The 17,632-nt window shown below is 41.0% G+C and overlaps 1 protein-coding gene across 1 annotated transcript in view; it reads right to left on the minus strand.

The window, feature by feature from the left end:
- The window catches only part of ETV5 (ETS variant transcription factor 5), a 58,399-nt gene that overhangs the window by 9,586 nt on the left and 31,181 nt on the right, over positions 1-17,632 (minus strand). Inside the window, exons 8-11 of the mRNA XM_061166767.1 lie at positions 6,927-7,186; positions 5,857-5,913; positions 1,505-1,573; positions 1,181-1,350 (exon numbers count right to left, since the gene is read on the minus strand). Coding sequence (XP_061022750.1) covers positions 1,181-1,350; positions 1,505-1,573; positions 5,857-5,913; positions 6,927-7,186 — 556 coding nt within the window. The remainder of the gene's footprint in view (positions 1-1,180; positions 1,351-1,504; positions 1,574-5,856; positions 5,914-6,926; positions 7,187-17,632) is intronic.

The following is a 17,632-nucleotide window of genomic DNA, read 5'->3' on the forward strand; positions in this document are numbered from 1 at the left end:
GGAGATTCTATGATGTATCCTCTCCTTTGAAGAAATGGCATTGGTTCTGTCCACTGGCCTTTCTGTCAATCTGGGCAAAAAGATGGTAACAATGTTTTTCTCTATTAACAAAATAAGGGAGGTTTTTTCTATTAACAAAATAAGGAAGGTTTGTTATCTCATTGTGATACTTTAAAAAAGAGACAGTAAGAACTTGATGACATTAACTTTTGTGTTTTTGCTGGGCTGGGTCTTCATTGCTGCACCAGTTTTTCTCTAGCTGAGGTGAGCAGGGGCTACTCTAGTTACAGTGCTTGGGCTTCTCACCGTGGGGGCTTCTCTTTTGCAGAGCACAGGCTCTAGAGTTTTCGGGCTTCAGTAGTTTCGGCCTGTGGGCTCAGTAGTTATGGCTGACTCTCAAGCACAGGCTCAGTACTTGTGATGCAGAGCTTAGTTGCTCTGTGGCATGTAGGGATTTCCCAGACCAGGTATTGAACCTGTGTCTCCTGCATTGGCAGGTGGATTCTTTACCACTGAGCCATCAGGGAAGCTCCTGTGATATTACAATAAAAAACAAACAAACAAACAAAAAAAACCCACTAGGTTTCTGAGATCGAGATTGATTCATCTCTGATAATGTTATTTCTCTAGAATCATTTTTTTTCATTTATTAGTTGGAGGCTAATTACTTTACAATATTGTAGTGGTTTTTGCCGTACATTGACATGAGTCAGCCATGGATTTACATGTGTTCCCCATCCTGAACCCCATTCCCACCTCCCTCCCCATCCCACATTTTAAATATACCATAGGACAGTTGCAACCTATATTACCAAAAATGTCTTACAATCTGTTCACATAATCTCTGACACAGGCTATGACATAGGAGGGCTTACACCAAAAAAGAGTTGGTATCACTGAAAGAACACTTGAAAGACTTTCCAAGAGAGAAAGCAGACCCTATTAGAATGTAAGTCTTCATGGCCTCCCTCCCCAGAGTTTGCAGAAGGGTTACTAATACTTTTTACATATTTTGCAGTAGAGAACTTTGCCTGTCCCAGTAATAGAAAAAGCACTGCCAAGCCCATTGGCCAGGCCAGAATCTGAATGAGAAGAGCACATCTGACACAGTAAAAAAGCTAGATGGAGAACTAAATAGGAACAAACATCAACAAACCAAAAATCAGCACCCAGTGCTTACCTCTTCAGGTTCTATCAGCTTGAATTCCATGCCTCGGCCTGTCCAGGCAATGAAGTGGGCGTTGGCTGGGTCGTCAAGAAGGGTAACCAGGAACTGCCAGAGCTGAAGAGAACCTCGCCTCTGGTAAGGGGGCCCCTCCCGATACATGGTGGGCTCCTGTTTCACTTTGCCTGTTCAGGATAAAGATACATATGCGGTACTTTAGTCTCAAGTTTCTCACCTGATTTGGGCAAATGTTGTCAACCTGGCATCAAGATGACTGACGAAGATGCTCTGACACGGCAAGAATTCCAGCTTTGCACCAAACCAGATGGGGCTACTTACCTTCCAGTCTCTCGGGAACAACACAAGTGTCATCAAAGTACAACCGGGGATCCTTCTCATATGAAAAACCTGAAGGAGAATTTAGAAAGAACAGGTTGCTTAACATGGATCACTTCTATGAAAGCTCTGAAGGACTAAAACAGAATTTTCTACCATTTCAGGTCCTCAGTCCAATGAACTACTGTATCTATGCCAGATTGAATTTGGGTGAGAACTTCACAAGAACCTAGGTGTTCGTGTTCTGATGCAATTGCCTGCTCTGCAGTCAGAACAGCATCGATTCTTGCTATTAGAGCCGAGACTGCAGGGAGGCACTGAATCACCAGAACGTTCCTGCACATCTTACTCCTGAGGTCTGCCTGGATCAGTGACTAAGCCTTTATACCTGAAACGACATCTCATCTATTTCAGCTGGCCTCACTGGGGGGGATCTAATTGATCTATACAGGATCTTGCCATTTCCCTTTTAGCAAATATTAATTTCAATCTTTGGTACAGCTTGTCCATGCTGCCCACACACTTCATTCAATTATGAAAGAGCTTGGAAGTTAGAAAATGATGCCAAATGAGTAAAGACTGTGACAAACAATAATTTGAAAGGTAAGTTGGAGGTATCATCACCTCCAGATACTGTGGAAGGAATAGGAAATGATATTCCAGCAATAACACTTATTGCACTGTTAAGAAAACAGGGGAACTGACTGGCCCAACAACATGTGTAAGTGGAAATGAAAGGAAGGCAGGGCAAAAAGTGGAAGGTGTCCAGGAGAAGGAAGGATGCTGGCTGGGCATTCTAAACCCACTAACCTGGGACTTTCCTAGTGGTCCTGTGATTAGGACTCCAGGCTCCCAATGCAGGGGGCACCGGTTCAAGCTCATTGGGGAACTATGCCACATAATAGGGCCAAAAAAGTAAACCCACTAACCCCTAATACAGGTTCAGTGCTGACTACCATGTCAGCAGGCACCCTGATGAGGCCAGTGGCTCAAAGCAAAGCCACTTGATAGACAGGCATGGTGGGACCACACCCTTGCTTGGGGTCCAGCTTATTTCAGGGGTGAGCATCCCTGTGTACTCCGTTCTAACCACATGCTTCTCAAGAGGAAGCACCAGGAGCTCCTGTTTGCATAGCGGTGCTCCCCGTTCTCAGTTCTCTGGTCAACTCGTCTGGCATGTGGACCAGGCTTATGAGTGTCAAGTGTGCGGTCCAGGCAGGCAGGGGAGGCCATTTGCAGTGAAGAATGAGCACTAGATTTTTAAGAAGGATTTTCTATGACTTAAACTCCCTGGGTAAAGGCTCCAAGAAATAATCTGTTCATCACAATCGGCTTGGATCAAGTTCTTCTTGGCAGGATCAGCACAATTTTAAAGAGGCCTGGGGTTGGGAAAACACTGCCCAACTTGGAAACAGATTGTTTTCAGGTTTCATATTATTCATTTTTGTTTCCTCAGCCCCAAGCATTTTTTTCTCTGCTTAACTACAAAGAAGTATATTTTTTATGTAATCCAATAGATATTTATGCTGGGCACATGTTTGTGCTAGAGAAGAGGGTAGACAGAGTAATACAGACTCGGTGCTTGCTCTAATGGAGCTTGCATTCCAACTGGTGGAGACAGATGACAAAGTAGGCAAAACAAAACAAAATAAAAAACATGGTATAATGTGAAGAGCATGGGCCCTGAAGCCAGACTGACTGGACCTAGGTTAACTGTGTGGCCTGGAACAAATGAATCTCTCAGTGCACCATTTTTCCTCATCTAAGGATTGCGGAAGATAATTCCTACCTTACAGGCTTGTTAGTGAGAATTTAATGAGTTGATATATAGTCTGTTCATTGACTGATTTATCCTTACAACAGAGAGCTTAAGAATAGCTCCCAGTACATAGGTGTGCAATGTAGGATAGTTAAAAGAAATCAAGACAGTAAGGACTTGTACATTGTGATAAATCTCTCCAGTTAATCTATTAATAGCACATACCTTATTCCATCAAGGAATTTTAAGTTTCTAAAGGGTAAGGACCAATTCTGAATATCTTAGCATCCTTATAGCACCTAGTATGTAAGTGCTCAATAACTATTGGAATAAATATGAAGGAATCTACAGTTTTCCATTAAAAAATTTAAGAATGCAATGCTAACTTCTCAGGGACTTCTATAATTTTCCAGTTTGGTATTAGGAAACTGACTTACAACAAACTGTCATAATTTATATTAAGAATTGCATAATCCATCATGCTTCATATTTTCTGCCTTGGCTGCTGGGAAGCTTTGTATTTCCTGACTTTCTACATGAATTTTGCTACTCTGATGTTTTAACAGCCTTAATATAAAGTCAAAAGTAAACTACAAAGTTTACACACCTGCCAAAATTGCTATATTTAGAGCTTTTCTTTGAGCATAATACACTCACAGTATATAGGGGAAAAATGTAAACCTAGACTAAATTCTAGGTTTGGTTTTCAAACTAATCAGATGAAGTCCTGCCCATGAGTATCGTTCTGGTGTATTTTGTGGTTTCTAGTCATTGCCACATGTGCTTCTCTAAAACATCTGGAAGATGCTGTTGGTTTAAGTGAATTTGTCAGTTGAATTTGCACAGCAGTTGCATCAGTTGTGGTCACAGCCATCTAATCACTCAAAGGTAGCAGGAAGGAAGAACCTGTTTGAGGGGCAAAGTGGAAATGAAAGATTCAAAATAGTATGTAAAGATTCCAGGTGAATGCTAAGGCAGGATGGCTATCTTAGTAATCACAGATGCCAATCAGAAACACTTGTCTCACTAACTTTCACGGGCATCTGTGGTCAAGCCTGTATAAGGAGAGAAAAACTGTGTCAGGGTAATTTAGAGCAATTAAGAATGCAGATATCTTTGAAACTAACTTCTTCGATGTGTGTGAGGTCAGGGAAGAAGTGGGGGAAAACAGAAGCTTGCCAGATATTCTGTGTGTAGTAAGCAGCCCCAATGCCTTACTAAAAGTATTTCCTTTAAAAGCATGCGCCTCTTTAAATGTTGTAATTATGCAAAGTGTTTTCCTCTTTCCTAGTTCGCCTGCTGCAGACATCAACTGCTGCAGAAACATTTGGGAACCTGGAAGAGAGCCCTACACATGTGTGCCCACCACAGAGGTCCAGTAGACAGCCCTTCCTTCCCAGGGCTGGACACTCACTCAGAACATCCCTGGGTGCCTGTGGCAGTCACACTTGGTCTCCCTTCCGACCAAGTCATTGGGAGGCAGCCACCTATAGAAATCACTCTTGTGAACCAGTCACTCATGATAACCAGCCAATGCTTCCCAGTGCTGATTTATCAGCTCTTTCAAACTATCTCTAAAACTCTAGAACAGTGGTTGTCATCCTTGGACACAACACAACTGCCCAGGGAGCTTTACAAACTACTAATGCCCGACCTCATCCTAGAATTTCTGCTTGAGTTGCTCTGGGTGAAGCCTGGACACCAGAAGTTTTAACAGCTCCTCAGGTGATTCTAGGGATTCCCAGATAGCACAGTGGTAAAGTACCTGCCTGTCAAAGCAGAGATGCAAGAGACGCGGGTTTGATCCCTGGCTGGGGAAGATCCCCTGGAGGAGGAAATAGCAACCCACTCCAGTATTCTTGCCTGGAGAATTCCTTGGACAGAGGAGTCTGGCGGGCTATAGTCCATGGGGTTGCAGAGTCGGACGTGACTGACGGACTGAGCGTGCATGCACACAGGTGATTCTAACGTGTAGCCAAAGCTGAGCCTTAAAACTCTGGCAGTTCCCTAATGTGAGGGTGCATCATGGTTGCCTGGAGGGCCTGTTGGAATACAGAGCTGGGCCCTACCCCTGGAGACTGATTCAGTAGGTCTGGGGTGGGGCCTGAAAATCTGTATGTCTAACAAGTCCCAGGTGAAGCTGATGCTGCAGGTTTGGAGAATCACACTGCTCTAGATGCTTACAGAGATGTCCATGACAGGAAATAAGACATATTTCTGAGGAACTGTTCAAAGAAAGAAATCCTTCCCTGTTTCAATGTTCAAAAGAAGTCCTGAAGGTCATGACGTGGTTCCTAAGTTCCAGTTTAGATAGTGCTATCTACAGCTGTATGACCTCCTTGCATGGAAAAGTAGAAACCAGGCAGTTCACTTTCTTTCTTAAAAAGTTAGGGTCATTACTACCGAAAAGGATGGCAGCTCTCACAGGTCAGGAGTGTGCCTCAAACTCTGTGTGCAAGATGACTGGGGATCACAATCAGTGAGCGCATGTGTTCACAAGCTAAGGAAGGTTTGAACTATGATCTCAAATCTTAGCTTGGAAACTGAGCCACTTTGGGCTTCCTTGAATATTATAATTTCTTAAAGAGCTACTTACCTTCATGGCTACTGGAGAAGTAGCCCCCTCTCATGTAGGACTGGCAGTTAGGCACTTCTGAAAGAGAAACACACTCCTGTCAATGGTCTCTGCAGCTGAAATTGGCAGAGGGAAAGCCCTTACACCTCCAGCCCTGAGGTCATGTCTTTCTGGCCTTGTCTTGGGAAAGGGGTACCACCCCTTTTTTGCGTTGCACCGCACCCCTCCACTAAAAAAAATATAAAATAAGGGGAAATAAAGAAGAGGAAAGAGTTTCTAAACGTGCAAGCTGCAAAATTCCCACTCTTTCCATTAAAGATCTCATTTGAAAAAAAAAAAAAAAAGATCTCATTTGATAAGCTTGGCCTACAAGATGGGAAATCAGTGAATGTGTGGGTGGGAGTAAAGAGGACCCCCAAAGACAGCTGGAACTTTGTGTTTAACTTTCTAGACAAGAAGCCAAAAAGCAAACAATAGGTGTTTCAAGATGTTACACCTCTCCCTGAGTACACTGGCAGCTGAAGGACACAGGAATTTTCCCAGATGAAAGTATTGCAGCAGACTAGTGACTCCTATGAAGCAACCAACAGGACAAACTTTTCCATGGCATACCCAGATCCCATACAGCCATGAAAAACCAGATAATTTCTCAGAACGCTATTCAACAACAGAGTCCCGTCCTACGTGTGGACTCTCCTATACTTATATTGGGAGTTCAATGGGTCATTGTATCCAAAAAAGGTCACAAAACTAGAGGCAGGACTAACATGCAGAAATATCCTTTGTCCAATGACTTTAAGATAACAGGCCTTAAAGGGCATCACCAAGACTGGCTGCCGGCAATCTTCAGGTATGGACTCAGGTATACTCTGCATGATATCTGAATGTCTACTGTGCTTCCTACCATTTGCATGACTTTTCTGTTCTGTATTAAGTTATGCATAAACATGTTTGCTTCACTAGCTCCTAACTTCTTTGAGGGCAAATTTTAGAAAACTATTCCCCAAAGTCCTGCACACAGAAGGCACTCAGTAACACCCAGACAAATGAATGAGATGATGAAGAAAGGAATCGTATGATGTTATGCTCACCTGAATCAACGCAGTAATCCCGGGGCTCCTGCTTGATTCCCATTTGTGACTGGAACCCATGTGCTGGGGGACCAGGCATGCCTGGGACCCCATGTTCATAGAGTGGGTCATGGTATTCTTGTTTGAATCCCTGAGGGGGTGGGGGAGCCGCAGGAACAATAGGTTCTGACATTTGCCGGTGGTAATTAGGGCGATTATCTCCAGGAACTCCTGACTGAGGAGGGAAGGGGTGGCAGGGTTCAGACAGCTGTCTCTGAAATCTGCAAGAACAAAGTAGTTACACTGTTTAAGTAAGAATAGGATGAATACTATGATTTAAGCACTGAGGATTACAAATTCAAAGTACTCATTAATGCTTATTTCTGGATATTTTATCCTTTTCCCCAAAATTATATCACACATTTTAAATCTCTTGAGTCAGGGACCGGCCCCCCCCCCCCAAAAAAAAATTACTACATCATGGTTTATTTTCCATGCGTGTTTACTTCATGCACAGTCTATGTGTATAGTTGTGCCAGATTATGTATCTGAATATATAAAACCAACTATTTGCAAATATCACTAACATTAGGTTATGTTTGTTCATTGATTCATTCACTCATCTGTAGACAGAATTAATTTTTAAAGACCAAAGAGTATTTAACCAGAAATTAACTAGTTAGAAAACGTAGTTCTAAAAAAAAAAAAAAAGAAAGCCATATGTAATAGCAATCAAAACCAAAATCCCTAAGAAAAATTACAAAATGTGTAGGCTATACAAGAAAACTTAAAACTTTTCTGAGCAACAGATCTAATTAAAGACAAAATGTTTAGGACTTGGAAAGTTTTCACTCACTGATTCTATAAAAGCAATGCCTTCCCAACCAATTCAACAAAATGAGTCTAAATTTTATTTAAATGATTAATTGTGAAATAATGCTCTACTAGATATTGACAAATATCATTAAGCCACAACACAATTGGAATACAAAGAATGAAATGTATGTCAAAGTAGCGACTAAGTCACAAACTTAGAATAAGTCAAGAATATTCCAAAATTTTCTATTTGTCAAGGTTAGCATTTCAATAAGTTGGGGGAAAGATCCCTGTTTTATACCATATGCCAAAATAAATTTTATTAAAGATTTCAATGTGAAACCATGATAGTAAACATATACAAAAAAATAATCTTGTGTGTGTGGGGGAAACCTTTCTATATATCATACCAATAGCAGAAATCAAGATAAACATGGGTATGTATCCTCGCATAAACTTCTGTAAGTCAAACACCAGAAACAAAACCTAAAGAAAAACAAACTGGGGGAATAATTCTGTAATAGTCAGAAAATAGCAGAAATAAGACCCCAAATTAAATTGAAAATCTCTAGCAGCTATAGCAATGTTCATATGGTTTGATATAAGGGCCATGCTTTGTATTCTTAGTAGCCTACAGAATGAAAACCTACCCCCAGCTCAAGAATGTTGCAAAGCAAGAGAATAAAAGAATATGGATTGCGGTGAGGGAAATTAATAAAAGATGGACATGCCAACAGAAAAAAAAATGGGTAAAGAACACAAATAGGGAAATCACTAAAGAAATCCAAATGGTCATAAACAAAGTTCAACTTCATCAATAAGCAAAATAAATCTAAAAGTCAACAATGTAAGCCTATAAGGAATCCTATCAATGCTACTGCTGCTAAGTCACTTCAGTCTTGTCCGACTCTGTGCGACCCCATCCCTGGGATTCTCCAGGCAAGAACACTGGAGTGCGTTGCCATTTCCTTCTCCAATGCATAAAAGTGAAAAGTGAAAGTGAAGTTGCTCAGTCATGTCCGACTCTTTGCGACCCCATGGACTGCAGCCTACCAGGCTCCTCTGTCCATGGGATTTTCCAGGCAAGAGTACTGGAGTGGGGTGCCATTGCCTTCTCCGAAGAATCCTATCAATAGCTTTAAGCAAATAACTTGATCTGAATCAATTTGTGACATCTAAGGGCCAACAGATTTCTAGAACATCAAGATTTAAAATCTTAGTGAAGAGATTCGTGTGCAGAATAAAACACTTTAAATCAGGACTCTCACTCTGAGTCTTTACTAACTTACCAATAGCAGTACCACAAGATCCTTTATAACAGGAAGATCCCCAAACTATTTTACATACATTTATCCTTTTATACCAAAAGCACCAGGATCTGATTGATGAAATTACTGAAACAAGTTTTATGAACTCTAAGGATCAGAGGGTACTGAATGCTGTGACAGTGGACTGTCAATCAGGAATGATTTTCAAGGTTATTGCTATTTCAGGAAACCCTTGCATGGTCTTTGAAGTATAAATCTGAAACTTGTGTTTAGGTTTGATATTTGGAATACAGTCACCAGCAACAGGCTGCAAACCTGATTTTGTAAAGAAAATTCTGAAGTGGGCAGGAAAGGGAAGATATTCTTTAGGCTTACTTTCATTAAAGTACCCAGAGCTTATGCCAGCAAGAACAGTAACAAGGGCACCCACTGTCCATGTCTTCTCCCCTCCTGACTCTGCAACCTTCTAGCACCTTCCAAGGTGACCTCCCCAAATCACTTCCTTGATGGCTCTGAGATGGCACGGAACCAACTCCGCTCTGTAACCAGAGCCAGTGCAGCTGACAGGCCCATCACTTCACTTCCGCTCGGCGCTCATCTTCTCGCTTTCCAGAATGAAACTCTAGAGTTGGCCTAGTCCGACGCCCTCAGGAAAAGGTGCTTCCATATGGGTACCAGCCAGCAACCTTCATCCCCTCCCTGCAGCATTACTTTAAGGATGTATGAAGCTTACAGGCCTGGGATCTGTGGAACACATTCTACAACTGGGATTGGCTTGTCCTGGTTTGTTTTGAGAGAGCAGGAGTGGCAAAGGGCAGCTTAAGGGTAGGTCATAAAATCAACATATTTGGAAGAAAGATTTCTCTCTGAGCTTGCTGCTGATAACAGCTTTTATTTGCAGAGATTAGTAAAGTAATTCAGTTCTTGTCCTCAAAATACACTCTGTGCACTTCAACCACTGACCTTCATTTGAACCCCCTTCCCGCAATGCAATCCTTTTGAAGTAGCTGAGAATGTGTTGTATACATAGTACAGCTACAACAGAGATGCCTGTTGTTTACTGAGGCAGGCAATCATTTTCCAAGGAGGGAAGGCTTGGTTCCTAACAGACCCTCTTCCTCCCCCCACTAGCCACCCCGCCCTCCACCCCCACCCGTTATCCCAGCAGAGCTCAGGCCATCATGAGCTCACAGTTGGTGAGCAAAAGGACACTTCTGACTACTGAGCAAGCCTATATTCAATAGGTTACAGATTAAGGCTTTCTCAGTGCCAGTTTATTTAAAGAACCAGTTATTTATTTATTTGTCAGATTTATATAGCGCCTTTCCTCCCAAGAGCTCACCCACGCTACCAACATTTGGTTTACATTATGAAAACCGTTAGATGCTTTTTCTGCATTTCCTTTTTGGTTTCTGCTGCCAACACAGAGTAAACACAATACTTAGAGAAAAAAAGGAGAAAAGTGTGGATTCAACGAAGGCTACACAGTGGCCCTGGGTGCCAGGTGAAGGAGTGAGCGGTTCAGAGGTCAGCTGAGATGATAAGGAAAACTGGCCAAGAAACCACCACCACGTACTCAATATTCCCATTAGGGCAAAGAAAAAATTGCAAACAGCAAAGCAGCACAGCTCGGTAAAAGAGGCTCTGGCTGCAAAGCTGGCACATCCTGGGCTGAAATCCAATCTTTATAACTTACTGACCCAAGGTCACAGAGCTAGTTACATAACTGCTCTGAGCCTCAGTTTCCTCATCAGGAAAGTAAGAACAATCAGGTTACTTGTCCCAAAGATCTGTTGTAAAGGTTACATAAGACAACCCATGTAAAAGGTCGCAGCACACTGCTAGGTTCTTAGATACACATTACTCTCAGACATCAACTATCCAACCTCCTCCCCACAGCCTGCCACAAGCTAAATTCAGAAATTATGCAAAATGGTAGGGAAGATCTTAAGGAACTGGGAGACTTTCACACACACAAGAGTCCCCTTGCTACCTAGGCAGCCTTTAGTCTCCTTTCTCAGAAAGAGAATGCTGATTTTTATTCCAGGTTGCATCGTGCCACCCAATTTCAATTAATATTTATTTTCCGGCCATATACCAAGAGCCAGGCACTGTTACAAAAGAAAACCCAAACGCTGCCCCTAAAAGCCCACCAAATAGCTCTGAAACAGCTCTCAGAACTTTGTGTGAGGCCTGTCGGCAATTAGACTCAAACTGGCCCATCCAAACTGTGACAGAACACAGAGATGAGGAACCAAGTATGCCTTTTAAAGGCCTAGATATTTGATTTTTCAAGATCAAATATGGAAGGTGATGTAAATACAAGATCTTCCCAGGAGATTAGATGGTAAAAGTATTAGTTTTTTATGTACACAACATTTATGAGTCTAAAGATGAAAAGATTAGGGGTAGAGAACTTTACATTTTTAAAACTTCAAACAAGAAGCCAGAAGTTTCTAGGTAATAGTATCTATATCATTTTAAGAAGATTTCTTTAGTAGTTTTCTTTATGGAACATAAAAGTGATTTTTAAAACAAGATTGTCATGTCATGTTTGAGTATTTTCCCTATGCCAATGTGATTAAGTCACCCAATGAGTCTATGTGTAAGTATCTAGTAGTCTCCCATTTTTAGATAAAGAAACCAAAGCTTGGGAAAATTAAATGCCTCCCTGAGGTCACACAGATACGAAGTAGCAGAGTTGGGATTCAATTCCAGATCTGTTAACCTGTTCAACTCCAGAGCCTATATTATTCATACAATTGTTTCTATAATTGTTTTTAAATACCTTCTTGATGACATTTAAATATCATACAGTCCAGGTAACTAGAAAACTTAAGTTTGGAAGTTCAGAAATATACATTTGAAGAACTCTAGGACTGAAAAAATAATAAACACTTGAAACTTAATTTTTAAAATACCACAGGTCAGAACTTGTGACGTATAGCTAAGGCAGAACTCGGGCAGGGAGATCAAATAATCGATTACTTGTAACCAGGATATTTTGGGGAGTAAAAAGAAAAGCTATCAGGAATTACTTTCACAAGCTATGTGACCCAGGAAAAACTGAAGGTATGGTCACCCCAACCTTAGGAGAAATCTTATTTGGTCATGTATTTAGAGTATAAAGAAGCTACAAGTTAGCCAACCAAAGAAGCTAAAACAGAATAAACAAAAAATATAGAAAATCTCAGCAGGAGCAGAAACCAATGAAATAGAAAATACCCAATAGAACAAGCAAATCCAGAGTTGATTTACTGAAAAGACAAGTGATATAACCTCCTAAGACTAACACAGTTTAGATAAATAGAACAAAAAATGAAAAATGGATAAACAGATGATGCTATAGAGGCTATTAAAAGGGCATTGTTGTTCAGACGCTCAGTCACATCTGATTCTTTGTGACCCCATGGACTGCAGCATGCTGACATTAGGAACAGTTTTATGCCAATTAATTGTATTTCTTCTTTATTTTAAATGCACATGGGCTTATTTGCTCCGTGGCATGTGGGATCTTCCCAGATCAGGGATCAAACTCATGTCTCTTGCATTGGCAGGCGGATTCTTTATCACTGAGCCACCAGGGAACACCATATGCCAATTTTTAAAACAAATTTTGAAACAAATTCCTAGAAAAATTTGTTAAATTCACTCAACTAAACAGAAATCCAGAGCAAGATCATAGAAGGTGAGGATACTAAACTAGTAATTAAAAATCTTCCCACAAAGAAAATATCAGGCCCCAGTGGCTGTATTGGTAAATTCTTCCAAAATTTCAAGGAGTGAAAAACCCCGATTTCACACAAGCTATTTTCGAATATATAGAAAGGAAAATATCACTACTCATCTGGTGAGAATAACCTCAATGCTAAAACCCAACAGGGATAATATAAGAAAGGGAAATTATATACCATTCTCAATCATAAATACAGATGCAGGAGTCCTAAATACATGTTGGAAAACCTAGCCCAGCAATGTATAAATGATTGTACATAACAAAGCTTAGCTTATCACAAGAATATGAGATTGGTTTCATATAAAATCAGTACAATTCATCACATAGAAAAATTAAAGGAGAGCTATTCATTTGATCTCAATAGAGGCAGAAGAAGCATTTGATAAGATTCAACGCATATTCATATTAAAAAAAAAAACGAAACTCAGCATCCTAGGAATAGAAGGAAATTTTCTTCAGCTTGATAAAAGGTAAAACAAAAACAACCCTATTTTAAACATAAGGAAATGCAGAAAACGAGCCCACTTAAGATGCAGAACCAAAAAAACTTCCCATACTTGAACCGTTGTTGTTTTTAGTTGCTAAGTCATGTCTGACTACAAGTACACTCCTCAGTCTGCTGAAGGTTCCCTTAAGCATCTATGAAACTCAGTTTCGGATAGTAAAGTGAATTTGTGCTGCCACACATAAAACACTGTTAATGGGAGTGCATGGAAAGGCATGCGTCTGACAGGCTACAAGTGTGACTCACCGCCAAGTTCTTTCCTGTCTAAAAACTACAAAATGTGAAGGACAAAAATGAACAATTAGGTGTAGACTTGAAAGGAAGCAGAAGAGAAAAACCTTGCATATATTATGTCTCTTTAGCATCTTTAGGGAATAAGTAGTTTTCTATTAAATGTAAGCTCATCCTCTAAGCTCTAAAGTTTTGATCACAACCACAGAGAGAACCTTCTCAAACAGGCCATTCACACAACAGACCCTTTCTTGATGACTCTGGGGACTGGGTTCTAACTATCCATTTCAGTGTGGTAGGCTATTGCAATAACTGATGCCCTTAGGGAGCATCAAGAAGTAGAGGATTTTTTAAAAGGGAGTTTTTAAAAAAATTACTGTTGTGTGAGAACCTTCTCCAGCTGTAAGTGAGCAGGGGCCACACTCTCACAGGGCACGGGCTTCTCATTTCAGTGGTTTTCCTCATTGCAGAGCACAGGCTCCTAGGCATGTGGGCTTCGGTAGTTGTGGTGCACAGGGCTGAGCTGCTCCGAGGCGTGTGGGACCTCCCCAGGACCAGGGATCGAATCCATGTCCCCTGCACTGGCAGGTGAATTCTTCACCGTTGAGCCACCATGGAAGCCCGAAGCAGACGATTTCCCCATCAGGGGTATCTTCTTAAATTTTGCTTTTTGATTTTTTGCTTCTTGCTGTCACATGAGCGTGCAGTGGATTTCAAAATTCCTGTTGAGTCACTAAGTCGTGTCTAACTTTTTGCGATTCCATGGACTGCAGTACACCAGGCTTCCCTGTTCTTCACTATCTCCCGAAGTTTGCTCAAACCCATGTCCATTGAGTCGGTGATGCTATCCAACCATCTCATCCTCTGTTTCCCCCTTCTCCTCTTGCCTTCAATCTTTCCCAAAATTTCTAGATGCTGCATTTCTTAGTGGAGTCTCTTCAGTTGAACTGTGGGGACTCAACTTGAGATGGGATGACAGTTTTTCTTTATTCCACATCTGGCCAGTACTATGGGCATAACATACGAAGATTTTTGTACACATTATAAATAGCACAATAAACCCCTGTGAGAGTGGGAAGGTTGAATGAGAAGCAGTCCTCCTTTTCAAGGAGCAGCTGGTCTTTAAGGATAAATGAAACATGTATGAACATGCCAAATTACATGGCATTTTTTTCCTCCTTGGGGGGAAGAAATCACGAATATAAATCGTGGCTTTCAAATACAGTATTTATCTCCTAAAACGAATTTTGAGTCGTAAAGAATTATATACTGATGATATAAAACATTAAGAATATAACTGACTAGATTATATAGTCTTAGCTAACAATCACTGTCAATAAACAAAATATCTTGAAGACAAGATATTGAGTGAAATATGGTCTAAAGAAAGGGATATACATCATGGTTTTTAAACCTCAAAAGAGCTTGTTCTCCTCAACTGAAGGAATAAGGCACTCAGCAAAACAAAAAAATAAAGGTGTGACAACATGGGTTTAGATAAATGATGTAGGAATTAAGTAGGATTTTGTAGTTTTAAGAGAAAGTCCTGCTAGTTTAAAGAAATAGATGGATAAAATTCAAGGTCGAAATGGATTTTTCAAGGTCCCTTACTTAGCTTTTAGTACATTGTTAGCAACCCCTCTCCTCTAAGCATAACCAAAGTGGGGTACTTATGTTTTTGGTTTCTAAAGGTAGGACCTGGTATTTGGCTATGTGACTTTTAGGAAGTCCTTTAGATGCTCTGAGGTCTGATTTTTTTTTTTTTTTCAATCTGTAAGATAGGGTTGTTTTTGTTTTTTTTGTTTTTGATCTTGCCTTTGTTACAGAGCTATTTAGAAAATCTCAGATAAGACTAATTTCCTTCTATCCTGCAAAATACCACATTTTTGTTATGGGGCTAATTTTGAAGTAACATTCTCTCTAACTTAAAAGCACAAGAAAAACTCCAGTTACTAACTAATCTACTCCACTTTCAAGCAGGCATAAGTTATTAAATGTGTAGTTACACAAAGGAAACTATAAGTAAGGTGAAAAGACAGCCCTCAGATTGGGAGAAAATAATAGCAAATGAAGAAACAGACAAAGGATTAATCTCAAAAATATACAAGCAACTCCTGCAGCTCAATTCCAGAAAAATAAATGACCCAATCAAAAAATGGGCCAAAGAACTAAACAGACATTTCTCCAAAGAAGACATACAGATGGCTAACAAACACATGAAAAGATGCTCAACATCACTCATTATTAGAGAAATGCAAATCAAAACCACAATGAGGTACCATTACACGCCAGTCAGGATGGCTGCTATCCAAAAGTCTACAAGCAATAAATGCTGGAGAGGGTGTGGAGAAAAGGGAACCCTCTTACACTGTTGGTGGGAATGCAAACTAGTACAGCCGCTATGGAAAACAGTGTGGAGATTTCTTAAAAAACTGGAAAGAGAACTGCCATATGACCCAGCAATCCCACTTCTGGGCATACACACTGAGGAAACCAGATCTGAAAGAGACACGTGCACCCCAATGTTCATCGCAGCACTGTTTATAATAGCCAGGACATGGAAGCAACCTAGATGCCCATCAGCAGATGAATGGATAAGGAAGCTGTGGTACATATACACCATGGAATATTACTCAGCCATTAAAAAGAATTCATTTGAACCAGTCCTAATGAGATGGATGAAGCTGGAGCCCCTTATACAGAGTGAAGTAAGCCAGAAAGATAAAGAACATTACAGCATACTAACACATGTATATGGAATTTAGAAAGATGGTAACGATAACCCTATATGCAAAACAGAAAAAGAGACACAGAAATACAGAACAGACTTTTGAACTCTGTGGGAGAAGGTGAGGGTGGGATGTTTCAAAAGAACAGCATGTATACTATCTATGGTGAAACAGATCACCAGCCCAGGTGGGATGCATGAGACAAGTGCTCCAGCCTGGTGCACTGGGAGGACCCGGGGGGAATCGGGTGGAGAGGGATGTGGGAGCGGGGATCGGGATGGGGAATACGTGTAAATCCATGGCTGATTCATATCAATGTATGACAAAACCCACTGAAATGTTGTGAAGTGATTGGCCTCCAACTAATAAAAAAAAAAAAAAAAAATGTGTAGTTACTAAGCTTATCATACCTGACTGCAATTTCTATTGTGTTGTGAGTGGCTCAGTCGTGCCTGACTCTTTATGACCCCATAGACTACAGACTGCCAGGCTCCTCTGTCCACGAAATTCCCTAGGTCAGAATACTGGAGTAGGTAGCCATGCCCTCCTCCAGGGGATCTTCCCAACCCAGGGACTCAACCTGGGTCTCCCACACTGCAGGCAGATTCTTCACAGTATGAGCCAGAATCGGACTAGGGATTTTAGTTTGTCTCATTTTCTGTGTGCAATCCTATATCTACAAGCAAAATCACTTGTCATGTTTCTGGTGTATTTTGCATCACACAGATATCATTATCTCATTAATAATAGACAAGCACAATAAGAACAAAATTGAGTACTGGGCACTTGATTCTTAGAAAGAAAAAAAAAAAGCTGAATAGGTGTGGGGGTAGAAGACAGGGGTGCACCATGATTTCTCAAAGTATGACAGTAATATTTCCATGTCCTGCCCCAGACCCACAACTCCATCCCTGGAGTAGAGCAAGAAGTCTACACTACTAATAATCCCCCGCTGAGGACTCCTCTAGTACACCTTCAGAGTTGATAATACAGTGCTCTGGTATAGAAGCCCAAGAGCCCGTGTTTGTTTGTGTTATATCTATCCAGGCACCTGCCCTTCACCTCAGTTCTCTCAAGGATCTCAGTATCACTCCATGTGTGGGTGAGGTCTTGATTTCAGACCCACCACTCCTAAAGGCGGAGGGTAAGGGGAGGTGAGTGCAAGATGGAAGGCAGATTTCAGGTAGGAATCACCCCCTAAAAGAAATATCTACTTTCTGGCTCCTGCCTTTGGATACCTGAGGCCAGACACTCAAATAGCAGGGATCAAATGTCCTAGAGGCCAGGTAGCCTGGAGACAAACCTACTCCATCACTGAGACTAAGGCATCCTATCTTCCAGGGCTGTAGGAAGATGAATAACTACCAGCAGAATTAGTAATAGGAGATTCTCCCCCAGTTCAGTCAGCCATTGACACAACTGTTTACACAGGCTCCCTGGAC

The sequence above is a fragment of the Dama dama genome, chromosome 19 (genome assembly GCF_033118175.1).
Source record: "Dama dama isolate Ldn47 chromosome 19, ASM3311817v1, whole genome shotgun sequence".
Classification (NCBI taxonomy): Eukaryota; Metazoa; Chordata; class Mammalia; order Artiodactyla; family Cervidae; genus Dama; species Dama dama.